Source organism: Prionailurus bengalensis, chromosome E3 (assembly GCF_016509475.1).
Source record: "Prionailurus bengalensis isolate Pbe53 chromosome E3, Fcat_Pben_1.1_paternal_pri, whole genome shotgun sequence".
In the NCBI taxonomy this organism is placed as follows: domain Eukaryota; kingdom Metazoa; phylum Chordata; class Mammalia; order Carnivora; family Felidae; genus Prionailurus; species Prionailurus bengalensis.
The window spans coordinates 34,324,254-34,350,009 of NC_057357.1; the positions used below are offsets into that span (position 1 = coordinate 34,324,254).

Consider the following 25,756-nt stretch of genomic DNA (forward strand, 5'->3'; position numbering starts at 1 on the left):
GTTCAGCAAAGAAGTAATTAAAACATTGTCTTAGTTAGTAGTTACTTTAATTGCAGGCACACAGGGCCTGCCTGTGTTCTAGGGACAGATGTTGAATCCTGGGTAATGTCATGACAATGGATTAGAAAGGATCTTTTTGGGGGCACCTGGGTGACTCAGTTTGTTAAGCTTCCACCTTCGGCTCAGGTCATGACCTCACGGTTTGTGAGTTCGAGCCCCATGTCGGGCTCTGTGTTGACAGCTCAGAGCCTGGAACCTGCTTTGGAGTCTGTGTCTCCCTCTCTTCTGCCCCTTTCCTGCTCTCTTGCTGTCTGTATCTGTCTCTGTCTCTGTCTCTCTCAGAAACAAACATTAAAAAAAAAAAAGAAGAAAGGATCTTTTTGAAGCACAGTTGAAGTTTTCCATCTAGGACCACGTTCGGAAACTGCCTTAATTTTGTATTTTTTTAAAAAAATTGTTAATGGTTATTTATTTTTGAGAGAGACAGTGCGTGAGCAGGGGAGGGGCAGAGAGAGAAGGACACACGGAATCTGAAGCAGGCTCCAGGCTCTGAGCTGTCAGCACAGAGCCTGACGCGGGGCTCGAACCCATGAACCGTGAGATCATGACCTGAGCCATCAAGTCAGATGCTTAACCCACTGAGCCACCCAGGCGCCCTGGAAACTGCTTCTGAGAGGCTTCCCTTTCCTCCCCAGGCACAGAGAGTGACAGGAAAGCATCTGTGTTTCTCACAGCCCCCAGGCACGTGGTCTTTGTAACTGGGGAGGTGAGCATAGTCAACAGCCAGTGTTCCTGGTCAGTACCCGCCTTGTTCCACTCAGTGGCTGTTGGGGGGGGGGGGGGTTCCCTTTAGAAATCACTGAGTCCTGGAATAGAGGAGGCGAGTTGCAGCTGCAGAGTTATTGGGACCCACCGTCCTCACCTTTAGTGTCTCCTTGGTTGATCACCACCCCCTTGTGACCTCTGGGTTCTGTTCAAGGCCTGGAGATGGTCCATGGTTCTGCCTGAGGCCCAGCCTTGCCTTAGAAGAATCCTCCACAGGGCCTGGCATTGACTCCACAGCAGCTGAGGCTTCCCGCGCTGCTGCGTGTTTGCCCGGACTCTTACCCAGGTCTTAGGGGTTCTGGTTTCTTAGGGAGTATGCCATCTCACCATGGCCTGTGAGTCCCTGATTCTGGGGATGTCCTTGGAGCACCCGCCTCCCCAGCCCCTACACGGGGGGGCTGTTTGGGACTGCCCACCCCCACCCCCACTTGCTGGATCCCACAGATGATTCACCTGCTCTGTCTCCCTGTATAGCCAGACTTCAGCGGCTGTACTCTCTGTCTCAGTCGTGCTGAGTGCATCCTCTGTGTCTCCCTGTTATCAGCTGTCATTTTGCTCCTCCGGGTGAACTTAGAGCTAGGTTCTGTACGTTAGGATTCATGCTGTGGACCAGGACGTCAAGATGTCAATTGTAGTTGAATTCTGCAAAGCAAGAGTGAAGGAGCTGTGTCTGAGTTGGAAGAGCTCTCCGGAACAGCGTGTGAGCATAGTGCAGGACACAGGTGTTCTGATGTATTGCTGAGCATTAATTGGCAGCGTTGTGGGTCTTGGTGTGTCCGTGTGTCTGGTGGACACACAGACCTACGTGTGTCTTAGCGCAAGTGAACAGGAGTAGGATTAATGTGTTACTAATTGCCATTGGAAAGAGCTTGGATAATGACTTGGGGGGAGGGGTCCCACGAGTTTGAGAAAGACTACCTGGTGTTAAATCGTAGCCCAACAAAAGTCACAGTACAGATCGTCGCACCATTCATTGGCAAAAAACAAAACCCGCCTGGAGGCAGTCCTTGTCAGGGAATGGTTGAATAAATCGTGATATGGTATGGTGCTATTCAGAATTAAATTAATACGCATATTTATGTGCACCGACTTGGGGTAGCTCTAGTTTATTCGTGTCCTGTGAATACCGTTTTGTGTTCAGAAGAATTTCACGTACGTTGTTGCACATGCATGTATATGAGCCTTGAGGAAACCTGGAAGGGGGCGCATGAAACAGTGGCTTCCTTCATGTTAGGAGTGGAGTGGAGGAGTCCTTATTTGCCCATCTTCATCCTGTACTGCTTGCCTTGGTGCTGTTAGCATTTCATTCTTTGAAACCCAAAAGTAAAAGTAAATAATAGAACCAGGACCTGCACAAAAATGTTTATAGCAGCTTTATTTCCAATAGCCTCCAATTGGAAACAACCCAGCTGTTTGCAGGTCAGATGGTATGTCCCTGCCGTGGAATCCTACTCAGCGATGTAAAGAAACCAGTTGGTGACCTGAGTCTCAAGGGAATTATGCTGAGTGACAGAAGATGTTCCAAAAGGTTGTATGCCACATCCATTTATGTAACATTCTTGAAATGACAAAAATATGGGGATGGAGATTAGTTGTTGCCGGGGGGTTGTGGGAGGGGGGGTGCACACTGGGAGCTGGGTGTGGCCATGAAAGGGCAACCCAAGGGTCCTTGTGTGGGACCCATTCACTGTCTTGACTCTTGGACACATAGACCTACTTGTGTCTTACAACTGCAAGTGAACAGGAACAGGATTAGCATGTTGCTTCGGCACCAGTGTCCTGGTTGTGAATTACATAGTGCTATGATTTTGCAAAATGGTACCAGGGGAAACTGGGTAAAGGGAATTGGATCTTTATTCTTTCTTTTTATTTTATTTTATTTTTTTATCAAAGAAAAAATTTTTTAACGTTTAGTGTTTGTTTTGGGGGGAGAGAAAGAGACAGAGTGTGAGTGCGGGGAGAGGCACGGGGGGGGGGGGTGGTGGTGGAGGTAGGCACAGAATCCAAAGCAGGCTCCAGGCTCTGAGCTGTCATCACAGAACCTGATGTGGGGCTTGAACCCACGAACTGTGAGATCATGAAACTTTTAACCGACTGAGCCACCCAGGCACTCCTAAAAAAATTTTTTTTAATGTTTGGTTTTTTTTTGTGTGTGTGTGTGTGTGAGGGAGAGCACGATCAAGTGTGAGTGGGCAAGGGGCAGAGAGAGGGAGACAGGATTGGAAGCTGGCTCCCTAGCTGACAGGAGAGACCCCAGTGTGGAACTTGAACTCACGAACCATGAGATCATGATCTGAGCCAAAGTTGGCCGTTTAAAGACTGAGCCACCCAGGTGCCCTGGATCTCTATTATTTTTATAGTAATTGTGACTCTGTAATCTCACAGTATGTTTAATAAGGAATGGAATCAGCCTGATCTGATACAAATTTGCAGGAGTACGGGTCATGCTGAGAGTAGGCACTTAAAAAAGCACATAAAGAAATTCAGCCTTTCCATAGCGTTGTCTTACTTTATTCAGGACCTCTTCCTTCTTTATTTCTTCTTGACTGGTGCCTCTGGGCTCATTTGGGGGCTCCAGTGAACTTTTAGTTTTTCTAAGGGGTGAGCATTTCTCCTTGAGGACAGACCACGTGGGCAGACTCAGTCTTGAGGAGGAAAAGCAGAGAATGCAGACAGGGTTCCCCTGGCAGCGGTGCCCCTCACATCCAGCTGTAACCCGAAGCCAGTGGGTCCATGTTAAAGAGGACTTGTGGTCTTCACCTGAGAATGTTTGCTCTGGGCCCGCATTTATTTATTTTGAGGGAGGGAGAGTGTGCATGTGCGGGCATGGGAGAGGGGGCCGAGGGAGAGAGAGAATCTTAAGCAGGCTCCACCTTCAGCGAGGAGCCCATCTTGGGGCCATGATGACCATGACCTGAGCCAAAATCAGGGGTCGGACGCTCAACCATCAGAGCCACCCAGGTGCCCTTGTATCAAACTTTAGATCCTGTTTCTTCTGCTGGTCCTGCCCCAGCACTGACCCAAGCTCCCTTCCAGGCTACCTTTTTCTATCTTTAATTGTGTGAGAATCTCTGGCATGCTGGTGTGGATGCTTCATGCTGAAATTTCCCACATAAATCTTTAACATCAGTTACATTCCTTGCTTCTTAGGCTTACGGGTCTTCTCTTTTGTCTATTTTCTCTCCCTCTCTCTCTCTCTCTCTCTCTCTCTCTCTCTCTTTTAATGTTTATTTATTTTTGAGAGGAAGAGACAGACAGAATCTGAAACAGGCTCCAGGCTCTGAGTTGTCAGCACAGAGCCTGATGTGTCGCTTGACCTCACGTACCGTGAGATCATGACCTGAGCCAAAGTCAGACACCCAACTGAGTGAGCCACCCAGGCACCCCCGTTTTGTCTATTTTCAAGTGAACTTTTAATTTTGGATTAATTTTAGATTTACAGGAAAGATGTAGTTTGTGTACGGTGTGCCCATGTCAGCAACTAAGGAACTAGTAACCAAACTCCAGACTTCCTTTTTTCCCATTAACACCCGCTTTTTGTTTCTGGACCTCGTTAGCTTTTGGGAGTGATTCTCTAAGTTGATGAGGTTTCTTGAATATGTTCCTTGTCCGACACCCAAGAATTTTTTGGGGGGGGGGGAGGGGCTTTGAAAAAAAGAATGTTGAGGTAGAGTTCCTAGAGATTCTGTGCATCACTCTGATGTGGATGAGAGAACCGTCCTGGCTCCAGCCCCAGCAGACTCTGCTGCTGAGCCATGCGGACATGGCGGGGAACCACAAGCTTGGACGAGAAGGTGACTTGGGAGTTCAGATGGGGATCTTTAGATGCTGATGGACTTCTAGAACCAGTAGTACCAATGTTTCTAAACTGCCCTTCTGAAATACATTGGGGATTGCTAATTAAGAAATCATTATGCAGAAAGATACCCGTGTTCTCATTTACCGTGATAACCTCTGCTTCAGTGATAATCTTTAAAATGGGTTCAGGGTCTGGAGAGGAGATGAGGGGAGGCGGACTAAGCAGAAACCAGATGGCTTTTGCCTTGGAATTCCAAGTGAACCAGTGGGCCCGGAGTTGAGAGCGTGTGCTCTGCGTTGGCACTCCATATATTCTGGCCTCTTAACTGCGCTGTGGTTTTGCTCACTGGGTTGTAATCACTAGTTGAAAAGTTTGAGGGGGAATCTGGGGCCTGAGCGGAGACTGAATCGGAGGTGTGGCTCCATCTTTGCGGCTGACGCACCACCTGGTGGCAGTATACACCTCTTCGTTGGAAGGCTCTGAGGTCTTTCTGTGGTGGTTCTCTGCCCCGCCCCCCCCCCCCCCTTTTGGGGAGAGGCTTGAGTAATTTTTGTGAGGTGACAGAAAATGTCAAAAACGACAAATTGAAATTCTGCTTTGTCTGTTACTTCATCCAGGAGGGAGATTGAGATGCTGAGTTAGCACCACATCATTTCCATAGCAATTGGCCAGTGTTCTTTGTTGAGCGATCCTGTGTTATGACCTCACAAGTGGAAGTCTGTGGGAAGGGACGCAGAGTACAAGCATGGCCTCCTCAGTAACAGGAGGAGATAAATAGGCTTCGTAACCAGCCAAGCTAGCCTTTTGTGTGTTTCTAGTCTTTAGAAAAGGCATTTTGTGCCCCTTCTTACACATGTTAAAATATATGTACATGTATATGTATAAATTGTGCCTTGGGTGCTTACCACAGGGTTTGTCATCGCAAGGTTAACCAGTCACAAGTAATGGAAATGATCTTCGATTGTATTTGAGTCTCATAAATACATTTTCAAATGATAACTCCTCCTCCGCACCCCACAACACCCCTACAGATATTTGGCACATTAGGGAACTTTTGTCTTTCTATTTGAGGCATTGCATATTGTCATTGGTGCTTGCCACATGTCCCCAATGTTATTTGAGACCATGTCTGTCAAAAAATTAGTGCTGTAGTTCATGTTTGGCCAAATGAGAGTTGACACATAAGGGAAAATTCCAATTAGATGGTATCTAAAATTCAGGAACAGGATCACTTTATATGTGGTGATAAATAGATACACACCCCAATCTTAAACTTCTTTGATGATAATGAAAGCAGACTTAGTATTTAAGATAATTCTGGAAGCCTAGTATAGAGTTTTTGTGGGCTTGCTTTCATCGTTGAATTCAGGTCCAGGGATTTACTGTGTCTTAATTAAATTTTTAATCCTCTTGCTGAACTAGCTCATTTATGAGGAGCTTTTTTTAACTGGATATATTCAGTCCCTTAGGAGCTAGACTTGAGTTGTCAACTTTTTCTACCAAGGCCCCATGGCACTTGGTTGGGAGCTTGACGGGGCCTGTCGTTGGTCAAGTTTCTCCTATACATGGTGGACCAGCAGGGACTTTTTGTCATTTCACAGCCACTGGCTTAGACTAGCATCTCCATGCTTTTGGAGGGTGGAAAAGAGCAAGTGGGTCAGCCCAGCACAAATGTGTAACTTGGTGTGTAAAAAGGTGAGGTGTACTGCTCAGGAACTGTATTTACTTTGCCTTTAGGGGCCTATGGCAGAGAAATCCCATCTTACTAACACAAGGATGGGATCCCTTGTTTATAAATTACTAGCCTTTCATCAGTTGTCGCATTGTAGTTAATCCTGCCTCTGCAAAACTGTGACCCGATTTATCTTCCCACACTGTACATACAGTAAAGTGCTGTGGAGGTAAGCCATAGATCTTTTGACTTGATCTTGATTTTTATTATTGTCATAACTTCTGGTGAGAAATAGTCGATTTCAAGTCACCAAAACCCTTAAAGATACCTTGTTTCAGCTATAATCTGAATTCGCTTGGATGTCAGAATCTTTGGCATTATTGGGGCGCCTGGGTGGCTCAGTCGGTTGAGTGTCCGACTTCGGCTCAGGTCATGATCTCCCAGTTTTTGAGTTCGAGCCCTGCGTCTGTGGTCTCTGTGCTGACATCTCAGAGCCTGGAGCCTGCTTCAGATTCTGTGTCTCCCTCTCTCTCTCTCTGACCCTCCCCCGTTCATGCTCTGTCTCTCTCTGTCTCAAAAATAAATAAAATTTTTTTTAAAAAAGTAAAAGAAAAAAAGAATCTTTGGGATTATGAATCACTTGTCGAATTCTATGACCTACAGTAGTGCAGACTGCTTATATTTACACATCACCCTAGTTTTTAGGTGTGATGCTCTGTTTTGTATACAGAGATGGTTTGTTTGTGCTTTTGTGCATTAAAAATCATATTTTAGGGACTCCTGGGTGGCTCAGTTGGTCAAGAGTCCGACTTTGGCTCAGGTCATGATCTCACAGTTCATGAGTTTGAGCCCCACGTCGGGGTCTGTGCTGACAGTTTGGAGCCTGGGGCCTGCTTGGGATTCTGTGTCTCTCTGCCCCTCCCCGTTTGTGCTTTGTCTGTGTCTCTCTCTCTCAAAAATAAATATTAAAAAATAAATAAACATTAAAAACCTAAGGCACTTGTAGTGGGACAGATTTTGAAACAAGGAACTAAATTAAAATGGGAGGCATACGTGGAGCAAGTTACTGTGAGACAGTGCGTTGGTGTGATGTGTGTGTGTGTGTGTGTACACATCCCACTGCTGCTCCTCCTGCAGGACCTCTAGTTGTGTGTTTGTGTGTCCTTCCAGTGTTTGTCATGGAAGGGGAAATGAGAATTTATCCGTTCTTATTCCAACAGACTGTCTCTTTTATAACCGAGGTTGTGTGTGATAACATTTATTGCTTGGTATCTTTAATTTTTTTTTTTTTTAACTTAGCATAGCTTAGAGAACTTTACATTTAGGTACATTGAGAACCTTTAAGAGAAAACTGCTGTATAATATTCTGTCGGTAGAATGTGCCAGAATTTATTTCATAGGCCTTCATAGGTGTTTTTCCTCATAAAATATTTTTCAGCGTTTATTTATTTTTGGGACAGAGAGACAGAGCATGAACGGGGGAGGGGCAGAGAGAGAGGGAGACACAGAATCGGAAACAGGCTCCAGGCTCGGAGCCATCAGCCCAGAGCCTGACGCGGGGCTCGAACTCACAGACCGCGAGATCGTGACCTGGCTGAAGTCGGACGCTTAACCGACTGCGCCACCCAGGCGCCCCTCATAAAATATTTTTAATGATGGTTAGATGTTAAGTTAGGAGGATAAATGTGGGATGAAAGAGGTCTCAAAGTACCTGATTTTTCATGTTGATTTTTAAAGCACATATGTTTTAAGAGTTTTTAGACTTTGAGGTAATTATAAGCAAGAGCAAACAAGAATTTGTCCTTCTCCCCCCCACCCATCCCAGGTTTTTGTCAGGGTGTGGTGGTCGAGACCAGTTTAAAAATGTATATGTGTTTGTTTTTAAAAATACCTTTAGCACGATTGTTAATTGAAGTGTATATATATTGATAATTAAAGAAGATCAGGATTGAAGTGATACAAATTTGGGTGGTAATATCAGTCTCTTGGCCTCCAAGGATTTTGAAGGTGTGCTTTGAGATGTGTAAGGGGAAAAACATGGTTTATATCCAGAGATTCTTTGACGGATGTAATCGGATAGTTGGGGGTTTGGGAGAGTGTCTAGAGGGGAATGGCGAGGGTGCTGTCCGTGGTGCTGAATCAGACTGACCGCTGATGGGGGAGACCTGTCGCAAGACTAGGACACACTTAAGTAGCGCTTTTCAAAACCACATCTCCTGTTTGTAGCTGAGACTGCTAATTTCGATCAGAACGTGTACAGGCAACATATGGGGGCCCGCATTAGTTGCAGTGACATGACATGTGGAGGATGGAGAGGGTTTACACATGGTGTATGACCCTTTTGGCCAGTGGAGGCTATTTAAATCCCAAATCTTGACATAGTGTTTTGTTTTTCTTTTAAGACAAGGACCTATGTCAAAGTAAGAAGATTGTGCATAAATAGTGATGAGAATGTTACATTTGGCATTTACACCCTGTATTTGCCACTCCTTGCTTCGAAGTTTTGCATCCATGCCTTTGATTATGTGTAAATGTTTGTCAAGCCAGATTTCAGCAAGCATTTAGAATGACAAAACCTTTTTATGTGTTTCTCAATCCCTTCCAGACTCTTTATAAATGCCAGTCCTTCTAGGGACCCCCTTTCACCCACCCTCTACCCCCTCCCCCAGCTTTCATTCCCTCCAGTTCTGGTTTTTGTGTGGATTTATAGTTTTTAATTATTACAGTAACTGCCCTGTGATACTTTGAGAGACACAATTTGATGTTTTAAAGCGATGACATGTGGTAGAACATTCTAATGCACACTGCTGTGTATATATTTAGTAAGCTCAACAGTATTTTCTCTGGGGTTGAGTTTTAATGAGTATGAAGGCTATTTCAACATAGTGCGAATGGAACAAATGTGGTAGAGTGATTGCATCCCATTTAGCATTTTGAAAACAACCAAAATTCATATTTATTTAGTAAACATACTAGTAAATACCTTTTGGGTTAGAGTATGTTTTTTATGGCACACTTGGAACATACTAGTGACTGACGGTCATCAAAAGTACAAATGTGTTTTTATTTAATCCAAGATTGGAGGGTAAAAACCATGGACTTTCTTTGTTTTCTTTAAAGCTGGAGATACAGATGATCCACCAAGAATTACTCAAAACCCTGTTATCAACGGGAATGTAGCCATGAGTGATGGGCACAACAACACAGAGGAAGATATGGAGGATGGTGAGTACATGTGGTTTGTTTACTTGCAATGGGCAGAAACACAACTGGATGTGCTATAGAGTTCTTCCTTGAGCACTTGTGAGTTTCTTAGGAGTAGCTAGTTTTCAGGAGGTTTGTATCTGAGGAAAATTGAGGAACCTGTTTTGGTTTTGAATTTTAAGACTACCTACAAATTTCAGGGTAAGTTGGTTCTCCTCAGCCCAGGAGAGAAGGTTTCAGTACAGAAGTTTGTGATAGATGGGTATTTACTCAGGCTTGCCATTTCCCCACCACTGTTAGCGCTCAGAACAAGTGTATCTTAGTGTACCTTACTCTCCTTTGCTTTTTGTTTGCAGCAAGATACTTCTAGCCATTGGAACTTGGCTTTCCATTGCATTCTTACTGTAGTGTGTATATCAGTTGTCTGTAGCCGAAAATCCCTCCCTACTCCCAGTAGGTGTGAAAATCAGAATCGAGCTTTGGGCTTCATTCTCCCACACTAACTTTTGGTCTATATCCTCTATGCAAAAAGCGTTTGCATATGTGTATGCATGGACATTTTGTGCCCAGGAAATCCATTTCTTTCGAGGCTATTTCTTCTTTATAATTTGTCAGATATGTGACCTATACTTTTATTTGCAAGGTCAAAATCATGAGACGGTAGCAGCCAGTAATCACTTTATGCAGTCCCTGGAATCTTGCAGTGTAATATGAAACCATGTTCTGTCAAAAGCATGTCCATCAATCCTCATGAGGGTTGTGTCCTTCCCAGGGGAGTAACGGGGCAGTTGAAAGAAACCGTCAGTCACGGGCTGCACCACCAGAAGGACTGCTGTTCAGACCTCCTGCCAAAAGTTCAGCCTCCATGAGAAACTGCAGCCGTAGTTGAGAGTTCTCTCACAGTGCGGTTTACCCCCTGGCAGCTGGCTGAGGCAATATCTGAGGAAGGTAAAGAGGCGTGGTCTGAACCCCGCTGCTTTGTTACCTGTGGAGTGCGCTTTCCACCGTAGATCAAGGGCAACGGTGTGGGTGTGGTCTCTTTGGTTGCTGGGCTCTTGGTTTAATTTCAGACACCTGAGATGCCAAAAGTGCTTCTGTGAGCGCAGTTGGGAAGGTGTGACCAGGCCAGATGTGCCAGGTGTGAGTTAGAGGTGGGTTCCAGTCACTTGCAGAGCGGTTACTGGCCCACCTCAGGCAGCGAGCTCCCTGTCTAGTTCCACAGAGCAATTCCAAATGAATATTTCTGCGAGTGTTTTTGGGGAGGGCTTGGGAGGAGGTGCAGATGTAGATGAAGGGCAGGTTCTCAACCTTGGTGGCGCTGTTGCCTTTTTGGGCCGATCATTCTTTGTTGCGGGGCAGTCCTCTGTGTGATAGGATGCCAGTGCCATCCCACCCATAATCCTCACTCCCCGTAGCCCCGACAACTAGAAACAGCTCTGCATTGCTAGATGTCTCCGGAAGTCCAGGTTGCCGGATTGCCTCGGTCTCCACAACGTACATAAAACCCCTTTCCTTTTGAGGCAAATTTTACTACTAAATTAGTGGTAGTAAATAATGGTGCCAAACCATAGAACCTAAAAGTAGAAATATTCCTGTGGTGCGTTACCACTTGGGAACATTACAGGAGAAAGCAGAGTGTGGTCTTCAGTTGCACGGCCTTCCCAATTGGGGATTTGAGGTGTGTTTTGAAAGGTCCAGGCTAAGAGAGTGAAAAGATTGTATCTTTTTAATGGTAAAGAGTGGGAGGGAGATGGTTCTGGTTCTAGGAGTAGAATTAGTTTAAGGCAGCATTTTCCCAGTCGTGATAAGTGCTTTGAAACCCTCTTCTGCAGGACGTTAGCATGTGGTGAGAGGGGCTGAGTCCAGGAACTTTCAGGGGCGCTGGGCCAAGCAAGGGTCTGCATTGCAGAGGACCTCCGGACCGTCAGCACCCTAACATCTTTCTCCAGAAGATTTGCTAATGATTCCCCAAGACTGAACTTTAGAACCCCCTTTCCAGAATCTCCTTCTAACATCGTAAAGTGGGGCACACAATCTGGGAAACGCTGGATTAGAGTGATCTACTGGGCAGAGGGGGGGTTTCCTACATAAAAGTTCAGTGGCTGACAGCACAGATGGACAGGTGTTTGCTTGAGACAAAGAGCATTTAAAAATCCTGTTAGGGGCACCTGGCTGGCTTAGCAAAATGTTCGACACTTGATCTCAGGGTTGTGAGTTTGAGCCCCATGTTGGCTGTAGAGATTACTTCAAAAATAAAATCTTTTTTTTCCTCCCCCCCCCCCGCCCCGCCCAAATAAAATCTTAAAAAAAAAATCATGTTAATGTGGAACTTGGACAAGAATTAGAATCATTTTCTGGTTACACCTACCTATTCTACTTTGATTTTAGTTTCTTGCTTAGTTTTTTCCATAGATGACCGCAAGAAGCTTTAGAACAAATATAGCCTCTGCAAATAGAGATTGTTGGTACCCGTGAAACAAAAGTAATTTCTGGGTATTAACTGGGACTTGGCAAAAAATGAAAAATTGAGGTCTGATAAGTTTACCGCAAGGGCGCCATTTGGGGACTCCGTAGGCCAGCCTTCTGATTTAAACAAAACAGAACAAAGTCCTGTATCTTCCTCTACCTTTTTCATGCAGTTGTACCCCAGGCCTCTGTCCTGTGAAGATAAGGTTGGGGTACAAATGGGCGTGGTGGCCGCTTCGATGACAGCCAGTGCTGCTGTGGGAGGCACGAGTGGAGGTGATGGCTCCCCAGGTTTTCGGGCTGAGGAGGTGTGATGACAGCAGGGAGCGGGAGCTTTGTCGTCCTGTCCTTGACAGTAAACGGAGATGCACAGCATTAATGCGCTGACAGCGGCATTGAGGCGGGTTACAAAGTCCCTGGACAAAAACTAATTCCACAGGATGCAGGGCACCCTCCAGATTCCCAAGTGCACTGCCGTAAACATGTTTTTAATTTTTTTTTTTTTTTATGTTTATTTCTGAGACAGAGACAGAGCATGAGCGGGAGAGGGGCATAGAGGGAGGGAGACACAGAATCAGAAGCAGGCTCCAGGCTCCTAGCTGTCCTCACGGAGTCCGACACGGGGCTCGAACTCACGGACTGCGAGATCATGACCTGAGCCAAAGTCGGTCGCTCAACCGACTGAGCCACCCAGGCGCCCCATGTAAACATGTTTTTAATCGTGAAGTGATTATAGACACGGGGAAGTTGCGAAAATAGGACTTTTGAGTACTTTTCACCTGTCTTCTCGGGTGAAGACATTTAGGTCTCCTTTAATTCCTCATGGGACTGTCATCAGGCCAGGCCTTTCTGCCAGAGATGGGTTTCAAGTCTGCTGTACTTTTTTGTAGACCCCACCCCCCCGCCCTTATCTTTTGGTATATAATGTAGTTTTTCAATCAATTCAATTGGTTATGAAGAGTTGGGAACCACAGGGCAACATTTTTATTCTCAAGAAGTCTCCTAGCATATTTCAGAACCAAGTCTGTCCTAAGGATATGCCTTGAATGCGAGGCGGAATCTCACATGGAGTGTATAAATGCACGTGTGAGCTGAGCTCTGTGAGGCAGGATGGCTGCAGGCACTGGCTCCTGGCTGCTCCTTCTGCCTCTGAAGGAAGGGCTTGCCATCTTGCAGTCTCAGTGCCTTGCAGAGTTCTGGTTGGTTCTGTGGCGTATTTAAGATCAACTTCGAATTTGGGCTGAAGTTTGGGATGGAGAAAGCATTTATGATACATTTCCATTTTGTCTGTATAAAAATCTAATCCTACAATGGGTTGAATTGTTTCTGAAAACAAGTGAGTGAGTTACAAGAGAGGCAGGACTTTGTGAAGTTGAGCTCTTTAGGTCCCATGAGTGTGTGCCCTCTGGTGACTTTTATTTGGTTGATTGCAGTTCTTTGGTCTCCACAAAGAGCCCAGTTTTATTGTTCTCTGCCTTGCGAGGGGTATGTTAAACTTCAGAATATGGCATTTTACAAACCAGAGGCAAGGTCACTGTTCAGGGTGCACAGATCATGGGTACTGAAACCCACTGTGGTCATTTTGTAAAACACCTCAGATAAGATAAAACCACGTAATCTCAGCGAGCCTCAGTTTTCCTCATCTGTGAAGTGGACTTCTAGAACCCCTGCCCTTGCCTACCTTGCAGGATTTAAGTGCTGCGCACGTGTGATTTGTGTCTTTGAAATAGTGGCCCACGTCTTTCCTGCACCATTCCTAGACATTAGAACACATTTCTTGGCTTTTTGATACTTTGGTCCCTCAGAGGGATTAGGGTCATATCTGCCACCTCAAGAAGCTGGAGTAAATACTGCATCTCTCAGACGGACACCCCCCTGTTCAGCCGCTCTTCCTCCCAGAGAGCCTCTGCGGTCTGCTGAGCAGGGTTGTGTGTAGCAGAACAATTGGGGATGAAGAGTGTGAAAAGAAGGTGTTAGTGCTAACTGTCGCATTTCCTCTTGGTTCTTATTTCTTTGGTAAAGAATACTACCCTCTCATGAGGATTGATGGACATGTTTTCTTAGGAACAAATTCAGACAGTCACAAACGCAAGCAGTCTCTGTACCCTGAGAAGTCTCTGTCCTGAGCGTTTGGTTGTCTTAGAAGTTAGGAGACAGAAGGGTGAAGGAAGGCGGCATGTTGTTCTTCCGAACATGCCCTTCCCCGAGCCCGAGAGTCTCCTCTTGTGCGTCAGGAGCCTGGGGGGCAAGGATGGCAAAATAGCCCCCGCTGCCACACCAGAAAAAGCCTTCCACGCACCTTTGATTCTTGCATACGCCAGTGGTGGCTTTTCACATCGTGGCCCTCGTTCCCCTGCCAGTCTGTGAACTGTACCCCGTCTCCAACCAGATAGGCACCGAAAGCGAGAGAAAGCGTTTAGAAGCTTGTATGGCAACTTGACCTTGCTGTGGCAGCTTTCTGATGTCTCGTAAAAGTGCCGGTCAGTAAGGGTGGCGGGGCAGCCTTGGGAGGCTGCCACTCCCCAAGAGTTTGAGAAGCACCATATAGACAGCAGTTGGGGGCGGGGGGCCGCAGATGTCCTGTGAGCCTGAGTCACTTGTAAATGAACAGTCGCCATGGGCAAAGGGTGGAATTCTAAAGTGTGACTTGTAACTGAAAGTCTGCTAAGAGGCACTCTACCAATATATTGCTTTCTATTGGAGGAAACCTTAGTTCTGTACATGGCCTTCACGTCTTGTTGAGTAAATTGAACAATTTTTACCATTCGTGTTGAGAAGAATACCGGTTTCTTTCTCTATAAATTATTCCCCCTAGGGAGTCCAGGCTGGTATTTCACAGAAACTGTGAACTGATGATGTTAACGTTTGTTTGGGGCTAACTTCTCAGCTGTGTTGTCTCTAGAACAGCGGGAATGACTGTCCTGCCCCCTCGGGGCCTGGGGAGCCTGCGGGTGCAATGCCCCCTCCCCTTCCTTTCTCCAGACTTGACTCAGCCTGAGTCCGCCCTCGGCTTTTCCTCCGCGCGCCCTGACCTTGAGCAGCTGTCCCACGGCCGCCCCGGGCCTTCTCTGCAGAGCCTGTCCACTCACCAGGGAGGACTTGGCAATTTCGGGGCTCGAGGGTAGAGTAGACGTTCTTACAGGCCCAGCTCTGGAATCTAGGAGGGCAGGCAGGGGTGTGTCGGTAGCCCTCTGGGATTTGGATTTCATCCACACACAGGTGGCGTGTCCCCTCCCTCTTCTAGGTGCCTTGCTCTCATTTTCCCAAGAGTTAGGCTCTAGCGGTTAGGTCGCAGTTGTGCGGACGGCTCCCCGACGTGGTTGGTTGTCCCGCGCGGGTCCCACGGTTGTCGGCTGTCAGGTGTGGTCTCACGACGCCCGAGCCCTGTGACTGACACGGCCTTTTCTTGCAGACACGAGTTGGCGCTCCGAGGCAACCTTTCAGTTCACTGTCGAGCGCTTCAGCAGACTGAGTGAGTCGGTCCTTAGCCCTCCGTGTTTTGTGCGAAATCTGCCGTGGAAGATTATGGTGATGCCACGCTTTTATCCAGACAGACCACACCAAAAAAGCGTAGGATTCTTTCTCCAGTGCAATGCTGAATCTGATTCCACGTAAGACAGTTTAAATGATGCCATTACGAACCCACAAATAGTTATGCTCCGTGATTGGAGGCTCAGTCTGATCGGCCTCTTTGAGTTTAAAACTTTTGCCTTTCCTTGCTGCCTCTACATAGTCCTCTGATTTTACATTAGATGAACTACATTTCTCTCTTTAAAACTCAATGGTAGGTATTCTCTCCAAGCTAGAAAAGGTGTATGTTTTTCTTGCAAACAAGACACTGAGGTTCAGGTATTAGAATCTGCCCACCCAGGGAACACGGAATCAGGGTCCATCTGGACTAGCTGACTACTGGATTACCAGGTTTAATTATTCTACCAGTAAGTGCCTGAGGGGAAGACTGTAGCTAAGGAACATTCCTCAGGTCTTGAGGCCTCAGCATTGTTGTGTTAACCAGCTCCTGTGTGTTATTCTGAGAGTTTGGATTAAAACATCCTTTGAGGGTTTTACCACGTGGGCCTCCCCAGCTTATTTTAGAGAAACTGTTTTGTTCTTACAATTCTTAAAAAGAAATATGTAGTAAAATGTCTTCAAATTAGGAAAAGTGTTTATGGTCCCTTTATTCAGATGAAAACAAAGATCAGAGGCTTCACGTTTTCTACCTATTGATAGATCCTCAATAGCTTGATTCTTCCCTTAATTAAAAACTGTCACCGGTCAGCGTATATCAGAAGCTTAGTTGACATTGTTTGAAAGGGTCCCAGATCACTTTGTCACTGTGTCCTTCTCCTCCCATATCGAGGAATCTGTGAGAAGGCTGCTTCCTTGGCCCACGTCTGTCCAGGCTTCCTGCCACCCCCAGATTGTGGCCCTTTAGACCTCTCACTGAAAGCTGGTCCCCAGAGGGCCACAGGGGCACTGGCCTTGGCTACTCTGTCCAAGCTCCAGGGAACACAGTCCGTTACATTTTTCTTTTTTACGTGGATGTTTAAGAAGTGCCAGGCCAATTCTGTGCTGCAGCCAGGGCCTGTATATAGGTTAAAATTTTCCTTCCTGTGTTCACATTCTGATCTGATTTCCGGTGAGTATTGAGGCTACATTTTAGCCTAACAGACAATTTGTGCCTGACAGTAGTTTGGGAATGCGGTGAGCCGTCCATCCCTGGAGCAGGCAGCCTGGGCAGACAGGAGTGCCCATACTGGGCCTGCACTGCCGTCACTTCAGAGCTCTCTGGAAACTCTGCTGTGTGTGGCTCTGCTGTGGCTCCGAGCCCCCAGTGGCCCTTTAAAGGGCTGCGTCCGTTCGGTTTTTATGCACAGATCCAGAGGCTCTGTTGTGACCCGCCCCCAGCCTGACTGCAGCCCGGACAGTTGGGCTGTGGCTGTGACTAGGCGCCCCTGCTCAGAGCTCCCGGGGGCTCCTGGAGGGGAGCTCTTGTGTTTTCACCCAACACCCAACCCAGATACCAGAACCACTGTCTGACCAGAAGCTAGTCTCTTACAGACTCTAAAGGCCAGTATCTAAAGTTCAGAAACTGTATTTTATTGATACCAATTAAAAAAAAAACTGACCTAAAAAAAAACTTGTAAAAATTAAAATAAAACCATGGCTCGGGGCACCTGGGTGGCTCAGTCAGTAAACGTCCGACTCTTGATCTCAGCTCAGGTCTTGATCTCAGGGTCATGAGTTCAAGCCCTGCGTTGGGCTCTGTATTGAGCTCTGCGTTGAGCTCAATGCCTACTTAAAAAACAGAACAAAACAAAAATAACCCATGGGTCAAATCAGTACAGTCCACACTGGGGGGGGGGAGGGGTTTCCTCGACCCCTTTTAGCTTCTTTCTTCATTAAAGGTAAATGTGTCCCCCCACTCCACCTCCCCAAATAAAAGGACGGGAAAAAAATGTGGGAATTTTCACATGCTCTGTTTTGAAACAATGTGTAAACGTCAGTTAAGTGGGTCACCTGAGGCTTAGGTTCTCTTTGACCAGGTCGTGGTCTTGCCATGCACAAGCTGTGCTGAAGATAATAAATTACAGAGACGACGAGAAGTCCTTCAGTCGACGCATCAGCCACTTGTTCTTCCACAAAGAGAATGACTGGGGCTTCTCCAATTTCATGGCCTGGAGCGTAAGTAACCGCGCCATTACACTGACTGACCTGAGCAGCGTTCCTTCCTCATTCTGCAGATCCTTCTGTTCGCAGTGAGAATGTTTGCTCTATCAGGTGAACAGGTGTCTGTGAAAATGTGATCTCTCCAGTTTGCAAGCTGAGGTTTTGAAGCAGCCAGCAGACAGGGCTTGAGTCTCAGCTCTTTGTCGGACATCCGTAAGGTAGTTCCTAGCTTTCCCAACAGGCCGAATCTCCTTTAAAAGGGGGCGCTTCCCTGAGCCAGGCCTGGTCTCATGTACCCTCATCAGTTCCCCACCTAGTTTGAGAGAGAGAAAGAGTGCGCGAGCAAGGGACGGGGAGAAAGAGCGAAGGAGACGCAAAATCCGAAGCAGGCTCCGAGCTCTAAACTGTCAGCACAGAGCCCTCTGTGGGGCTCGAACTCACAAACCTTGAGATCGTGACCTGAGCTGAAGTTGGACGCTTAACCGACTGAGTCAGCCAGGTGTCCCTTGGCTGCTTTTTGCAGAAGTGGAAACCAGGGCAGGTTTTTAAGGGGGCATCCTGCTGGGCTCTCCAGGCCCTGCCCCTGTGAGCAGGTGTGCGTTCCTTCCAGCCTGTGCCCTGGCGAGGGGCTCCCCGGGACTTCCCAGATGCCTCTAAGAGGAACCATGCTTTTGCTGGTTTTGTTCAGAGGACACTATTTAAAACCAGTCAAAACACTGCAAAACCAGAAGCACGATTTGGGTGTTTGAAAAAGCAGTCTTTTCCTCTAACATGCAGAGGGTGTGAGGGTAATTGTCTCTTTGGAATGTAGCACACGTCCGTGTGTTCTTATGCAAGTTGGATATTCTTATTTTTTATAGGAAGTGACTGATCCTGAGAAAGGATTTATAGATGATGACAAAGTTACTTTTGAAGTCTTTGTACAGGCGGATGCTCCCCATGGAGTTGCGTAAGTTTTTCTTTAATTGGGCGCTCTTAAGAAATGCCTTTTGTGCTGTAGTGAAAGAAACATTAGCACATTAACAGTGCATATATTTAACCGATAAGCACCCTCCCTGTGCTTGCCCCTAGGCGCACACACCTTACCCAGCTTCACATTGACCCCTTCACTTGACACATGTATTGAGCATTTTCTGTATGCCAGACACTACTGTGCACTAGGAGTGTAATTCTCGTCGGCCAGTTAGCCATGGTTTTCTGTCCCCAAGGAATACACAGACTGGTGGGGCCGTTGTGGCGGGGAGGGGGCAGTTCCTACCAGTTCTGGAAGTGGCAGGTATGATGGTGGAGGGGTGGCGGGCGGGAAGGTGAGGGAGGTGTAGCTGAGCTCGGAGGAGGAGATGAGATCGAACCCCAGGGGTGGGAGGTCTGTGTGCACAAAGCCGTGCTTGGCCTTGCAGAAAGCATGGGGTTGGGCTACATGTTAAGGAGGTTAAGGGGTTGGGGCAGGAAGAACATCAGGAGTGAAGGCACCGGCAGCGAAGTGTGGGGTTGGGTGGCGCATCTGGAAGGGGTGGGAGTTGAGGTGGGTACGCTGGGCCATGGGGACCTGCTGACTTTTCAGGGCTGGGGATGGGGTAGGCTGGAAAGCACAGTCTGGGAAGAAGTGTGTGTCTTCATGGGGCCCTGCTCTGGCGTGAGGGTGTGGTTGGCCTGGGTGGAATCCAGCAGGGACTGTGGGGCAGCCAGGGAGGAGCTGTTACTTAGCCCAGGTCCTGGCTCACATGGCCAGGGCAAGTACAGGAGGGATCCAGCTTTTCTTGAGCAGCCTTTTCAGGGCTTGAGTTGTAGCAGGGATGGAGGCAAAAAACAAGAAAACTCAGTCTTTTGCGTTTGTTCCCCCCCCCCCCCCCATTTAAAAAACCTTTTCCCTATGTTTATGATCTACTTTTCTTGACTAAAAAAGTGGACTGGGTTTTTCACCCTTACCAATCAAAACTGATTTCTTGGCTTAGTGTTACTTACCACAACCTATTCAGGCATTATCACCTAAATCTTTGTGATTATAGATTTTAAAATAACCATTTATAATTTAGGATTCTTGCATTTTCTTGCCAATTTTTAAAATGATCCACAGATACGCACATACTATAACCAGGGCCGTGTGGTATACCCAAGTGTGTCAGAAAGGTCACGGACTAAGCCCTGGAATCAGCACTTACTGTTGACCCTGACACCTGGTCTAGTGTTGGCCACAGCTCAGTGGCAAAAATGTTCATTCTTGTCTTCACGTTATATGCAGATGGGGATGGGCCCGGGGGTGGTTTGACTGGTATTCCCTCGAGCTTCCTGTCACTATGGGCTGGGGGAAGGGCGTGCAGTGGGGACCGCCAGCTCTGAGAAGACCTACCCATTCTGCTCAGAGAAGACCACCAGCCTAGCAGGTTAAAGAGAGAGAGCTAGTTCAGAAGTCTGAGCTCAGCTTGCCCTGGTACACATGCCTGGCTTCGCTCGTGTGTATGAGTCTGCAGAAAAGAGGGGTTTCAGCCATTGGCATTTCTTGCTGACTCCACACGTGACTTAATACGAATGCAGGAGAGCCACACCGGGAGCCAGTCTGATAGAATCCAGCCAGTACGTGTGAGCGGCGATCTCGGTAGACGAGGACAGCGCTGCTGTCCGCGGCATTAAGCTGCTTCTCCAGTGCCCGGTTCGTGCACCTGGGTGAACTGAGCCCGTGATTGTGCCCAGCACTCTGGGCCCTGGTGCCCAGGCAGGGGCCTGGCGGTGAGGAGTGCGTGGCAGTCGCTCCCACGTCAGGATGGCGGGAGACAGGCGGTGGTGCACAGCAGTGTGGCGGCCACACGCTCCACACGCACTTGCGGAAGCGAGGCAGTGTCCTGTGCGGTTTTCCCTCAACCTCGAACTGGTCTTGTAGGTGGGATTCAAAGAAGCACACGGGCTATGTCGGTTTAAAGAATCAGGGAGCGACTTGTTACATGAACAGCCTGCTGCAGACTTTATTTTTCACAAATCAACTACGAAAGGTAAATGGATGGTATTTCTCTCCCTCAACCTCCCGCCCACCCTCTTCTCAAGTTTTAAGGGACAAGCAGAGTCCTGTCGGCGGACTTTGCCGTGTCTCTCCCGGTACCACCACAGTGCTGTCTCCGGACGGGGGCCCCTCTGGGATGCTTATGCATATCTTTATTCCTCCGTGTTTGGACACTCGTGAAACTAACTTGGATGATCAAAAGTTTGCTGGCTAACCTAATTTTGTTGGGCTAAAGATACTAAAAAAAAAATTTTTTTTTTTTAAATATGAAAGGCATTAGCAGCAACATCTGAAAAGTTTTTTTATGTTAAAATTGAATTGCAAAGCCACCGGCTGTGAAGTCTAATTTCACATACAGGTAAAGGTCATTTTCCTGAGAGCGCTAATAGTAAAGACCGCAGACACCCCCTGAGTCTGGGACAGGTTAGCTAGTCGTCAGTCCTTTCGGAAGGCCATGCGAGGGTGCAGGCCACACGGACTCCGGGTTGGGGGCGGGGGCAGGCACTGGCTGGTCTGCTCTGCTGGCTTTTCCGGTTACGTTGGCACTGTAGTGACCACGACAGAACGGTATAGTCGGGGGTGGGGGTGGGGGTGTGGATCATCCCAGTGGCACTTAGGTTTCGTGACACCTTTTGTTCGTTCACAAGCGATGTGAAGCTAAAAAGTGTTGTTCCAAGAGGTATGAAATACAAGTGGTTCTCTTTGGATGGCGAGTTGTAGGTAAATTTTTAAATTCTTTTTTGCTTTCTCATGGTTTTTATGTTGCCTCTAAAGACTTTGAGGATCTTTTAAAAAAGTTTCCTGAGCTATTTTGGAGGGATAGTTAGAAGCCCTACCAACTACCTTAGCCGTTGTGATATTGGAAATGATACTTTCACATAAAATTCCATTTTTATTTCTTAATCAATTATTTTAGGCTGTGTACATGATGCCAACAGAGGGTGATGATTCATCCAAAAGCGTCCCCTTAGCATTACAAAGAGTGTTCTACGAATTACAGCACAGCGATAAGCCTGTAGGAACAAAAAAGCTAACGAAGTCCTTCGGGTATGTATCGTATCGCCTTCTTCGCCTTCTCCTTCCTTCTGCAAGGATGGGTGAGCGCGTAGTAGGAGAATCCAGAGCGCAGTGTAGGCATTTCAGTGCGCCTGGGTGTTTCGATCACTGGATTTGGTTTGTCCTTTCCGTAATAAAAGGCTGTGGTTTGGAATTTGGCCTGAGAAATAATTCACCACTTAACGACGTCCTCTTATGCACCGCAGGACGTTCAGAACAGGACAGAGCTGTGAAGATGTTGGTGCCCTGATAGAATTCAGTGGTCTTTAAATTGGGGACCCCTAAAGATAATTCCCTCAGAAGATGGATTGACGAATAGTGGCCTGTCCTACAGCTCGCTTTTCAAGTCTGAGTTGCTTAGTTTACTCTTACTTGAAGTCTGGAACTGTAAATAAATACAAACATCCCTTTTCTCTTTCCAAGGTGGGAAACTTTAGATAGCTTCATGCAGCACGACGTTCAGGAGCTGTGTCGAGTGGTAAGTTCTCCGCCGTAACCGCACACTACTTAACATTGACTGCTGTAAAGCACTGTCGGACGTGGTAGCAAGTAAAACCTCAGACCTGCCTCGCGCCAGTGCAACTCAGGTGCGCCCATCTCTGTTCAGGACAGAGCCAGGCCAGGAAGGAAAGGCAGCGTCTGTCTAGTTGACGAGCCAGAGAGAATGAGAACAAAATTGTTCTTGGAGAGGGCAGCGTGAGGGGAAACTTGAATTTCGGTAGCGGTAGGTAGTGTGGTTTAAATCTGCCGTTGGTACATCTGCCCCAGTTACCAGTCGGAGAAACCACAGATTGGCTGACATAGCTGTCCTGGCCGCCCTGTTTCGCCGTAGACTAGGGACTCCTGTTACTCCGTAGCGCCCAGACTCGTCTTTTGCACAGAAGTTCTAACAGAGGCAGCTCTCTGTGCGGGTGATTCTCCCCCAAACCATCTTTAGTCACTAGCAAATTCCCGTCCTTCCAGTCGTGACCAAAGACGCACAGACACACACAAAGTCACACACATACACAACATGAAACGGCTATTCAAGGTGATTGGCTGGGCAAGGTGTGTTTTCTGTTTTGCAGCACTAGCTGGATTGAATCCAGTTCATTAAATATCCATGGACAAACCAGTCAATCCTGTTGACAGGCTCAACCTCATTTATCTCTTGGTGTGGACCAATACGAGTTAAGTTTAGTGCTCAATTTACATGCTTTTCCACAGAGGTAAAATGAATATAAAAAATGCTTCTAAAGGCACTACAGATTACTAATTCATTCCAAAGGCTGTATAGAGGTTAATCTCAACTGTTGCATGTAGATATTTTTGTAAATACCCAACCGAGGACGAAGATTTTGTATGTTTTCATAATTGCATGCTGGAGGTCATAATATTCATAGTCTAGAACTTCTTTGACCATTGAAATTTCCTAGTCAAGTTTCGAATTACTGTCTGTTAATGAAGCATCACATTTTCTTAAAGCCCAAACTTTCTCTTCCAGCTGCTTGATAATGTGGAAAACAAGATGAAGGGCACGTGTGTGGAAGGCACCATACCTAAATTGTTCAGAGGCAAAATGGTGGTATGTGGCTACCAGCTTTAGAGAATGATTTTAAGATGATTTAAGAACGCTACAATAGCGACAATTAACACTTAAGCCCTCTTATTTTCCTTATTTGTAGTCCTATATCCAGTGTAAAGAAGTAGACTATCGATCCGATAGGAGAGAAGATTATTATGATATCCAGCTAAGTATAAAAGGAAAGAAAAACAGTAAGTTCCGTGTACATAACCTTGGCCTTCCGCTCATTTCTGTTTTGGTTTCATGCTTCATTGACCCCAGTGATTTTCATTGAAATCTAGTGCAGACAGAGACCCCCGCCCGAGTGATGAGCGAACAGCTTCCCAAGTGAACGCAGGCTCGCGGCCCCACACGGGTCACACATCACGACGCCTGCCGCCCACACGTTGGTTCTTCCCGGCCACGACCTCCTCGTCTTAAAGGAGAACCGCTGTTTGGCCTTTTAACACCCCCCCCCCCCCCGTTATTTTTGCCTGTTTTAAGTATTTATAGAGATGGGATCATACAGGCTACACAGCCCCTGCTTCTCTCCTTTTGCCCAGCGCCACATCTGTGCATCGTGCATATCGCGAGGAGCGGTGGTAACTTGATGGTTTTCGTTGCTTTACGCTACTCCGCGTGAGGAGGATGCTGCAGGTTTTTGGGAACCACTCTTTCCTTGGTAGATGTTTGCGTTTTCGGAGTGTGGTGCTCGGACATAAGGTTCCTTTCCCGTTGCTGTGCCTGTCTCCGGCACGCATCCTTCTGCGTTCACGGTGAGCGGAATTGTAGGCTCCAAGGGTACGCATATACATTCGGTGGGTGAGGCCAGCGAGGCTCCCAGAGCAGTCTGTTGATCTCTGTTCCCCAGCCATGTGTGACAGTGGCCATCGCTCCGCATCCACAGCGGGACCACCGGTCAGCAGTCTGGACATTTTGGTGAGAGTGTGGCACTCTCGCTGTCTGTATGCATTTCCCCAAAGGTCAGCGAGATGGTCACCTTTCCGGCTGCTTACTGGCAATTTGGATGTCTTCTTGAACATCTGGGATGGAGTTAATAATAGTTGATGTCCTTGATTGCCAGTTTTGTCACCTGTGATCTCTGGGTTGGTTTTTGTTGATTCACTTTGCTCTTCATCAGGGGCTGTTTTCCAGCTTCCTTGCATGTCTGGTCCTCTTAGTGGATGCCTGCCATTGTGATTTTTACCTTGTTCGGGTATGGACGTTCTTCACCTTTGTTCTGGGACCTGTTGGAGTTGCTTGGACACCATGTGATTCTTTGGAGGCTTGTTTTTACGCCCTGTCCGGTGGGAGCACAGCAGTTTGTGGTTAGCGCTACATGGGCCCCCACCTGAGGCCGTGCCCGGAGCTCCGTGTACAAGGAGGCTTTTCACTGTGGCTGGAGGGAGCACAGACTGTTCCCAGGCTTGCGTGTGCTCTGGGGACTGTACCCCCGGCCTCTGGGTGGTTCTTTCCCTGCCCCCAGATAAGTCTTCACCCTGCTTGCTGGTCAGCCCTCCCTGGGGGCTCTGGGAGAGCTGCCGCTTTCTTCTTGGGCACTCTGCGCTGCAGATGGCAGCTGCTGTGGGCCCTGTTTGGGTTTCTCTCCCACACAGTGAGCTGGGACAGTTGAACTGCTCTTACCCATCATGGTCCCGTACCGCCTGTTTTCCCGGGCCTGAAACCTCTTTTGGACGGATAGTCCCGGGGTCCTTGTCCAGCCCAGGAGAGTGTGCCTGGTGCCTCTCCTTCCCGAGGGAGCCATGACAGGGGCAGGGAGCCGGGCAGGAGCCATTCTCAGTGCTCTGGGCACTGGCCCGGCTGTGTTGCTGAGCTGCTCCCTCTGTGGGGCTCACCTATTTTCACTCTTCTAAGTGTGCCACGTGTTTAATGGAATTGCAGAATTTTAGTGAAATCACCGGATTTTTTCTTTGCTTTTTGTGTCCTAAGAACATCTGTCCTGAAGTCATAAGGTCGTCTCTGATCTGTTACTGTTTTATCTTTTCTGTTTGTCTACAATCCCCACACAGTGGTGTTTTGCATGTGGTAGGATGTCAAGACCGACCCTCCCCCTGTGGGTCTCAGGTGATCCCATCACATTTTCTGCGTTGCTCTGCACCTTTGTTAGCGGCCAGTTGCTCATATTTGTGTGGGTTTGTTTTTAGGTTCTTGCTTCTGGTCCACTGGTTCTCCCTGAGCAAATTCTACACCTCCCACCCCCAGCTTTATTTTGGTTAAATTGACAAAATGTTAGGATATTCAAAGTGTACGTTGTGATCGTTGCGGATATACTGTGAAAGGAGGGCTCTGTCCCAGTGACCACCTTGACACGTCCCTTCTTCATCGCGCGCGCACATGCATGAGAGAATATTTAGGTGCTGCACTCTTGGCAAACTTCAGTTAGACAACAGGATGTTGAGCCCTTGTCACCGTGTTCTGCGTTAGGTCCTTAGTCCTTCTCTGACGGCTGGAAGTTTGCACCCTTTCACCTTGACCCCACGTTCCTGCTCTATCTACACGGTCTTT

The 25,756-nt window shown here is 47.4% G+C and overlaps 1 protein-coding gene across 1 annotated transcript in view; it reads left to right on the top strand.

The window, feature by feature from the left end:
- The window catches only part of USP7 (ubiquitin specific peptidase 7), a 65,421-nt gene that overhangs the window by 22,321 nt on the left and 17,344 nt on the right, over positions 1-25,756 (top strand). Inside the window, 9 exon segments of the mRNA XM_043560555.1 lie at positions 9,417-9,521; positions 15,379-15,577; positions 17,513-17,651; positions 18,497-18,585; positions 20,515-20,623; positions 21,548-21,678; positions 22,111-22,165; positions 23,171-23,251; positions 23,352-23,442. Of these exon segments, the coding sequence (XP_043416490.1) occupies positions 9,417-9,521; positions 15,379-15,577; positions 17,513-17,651; positions 18,497-18,585; positions 20,515-20,623; positions 21,548-21,678; positions 22,111-22,165; positions 23,171-23,251; positions 23,352-23,442 (999 nt within the window).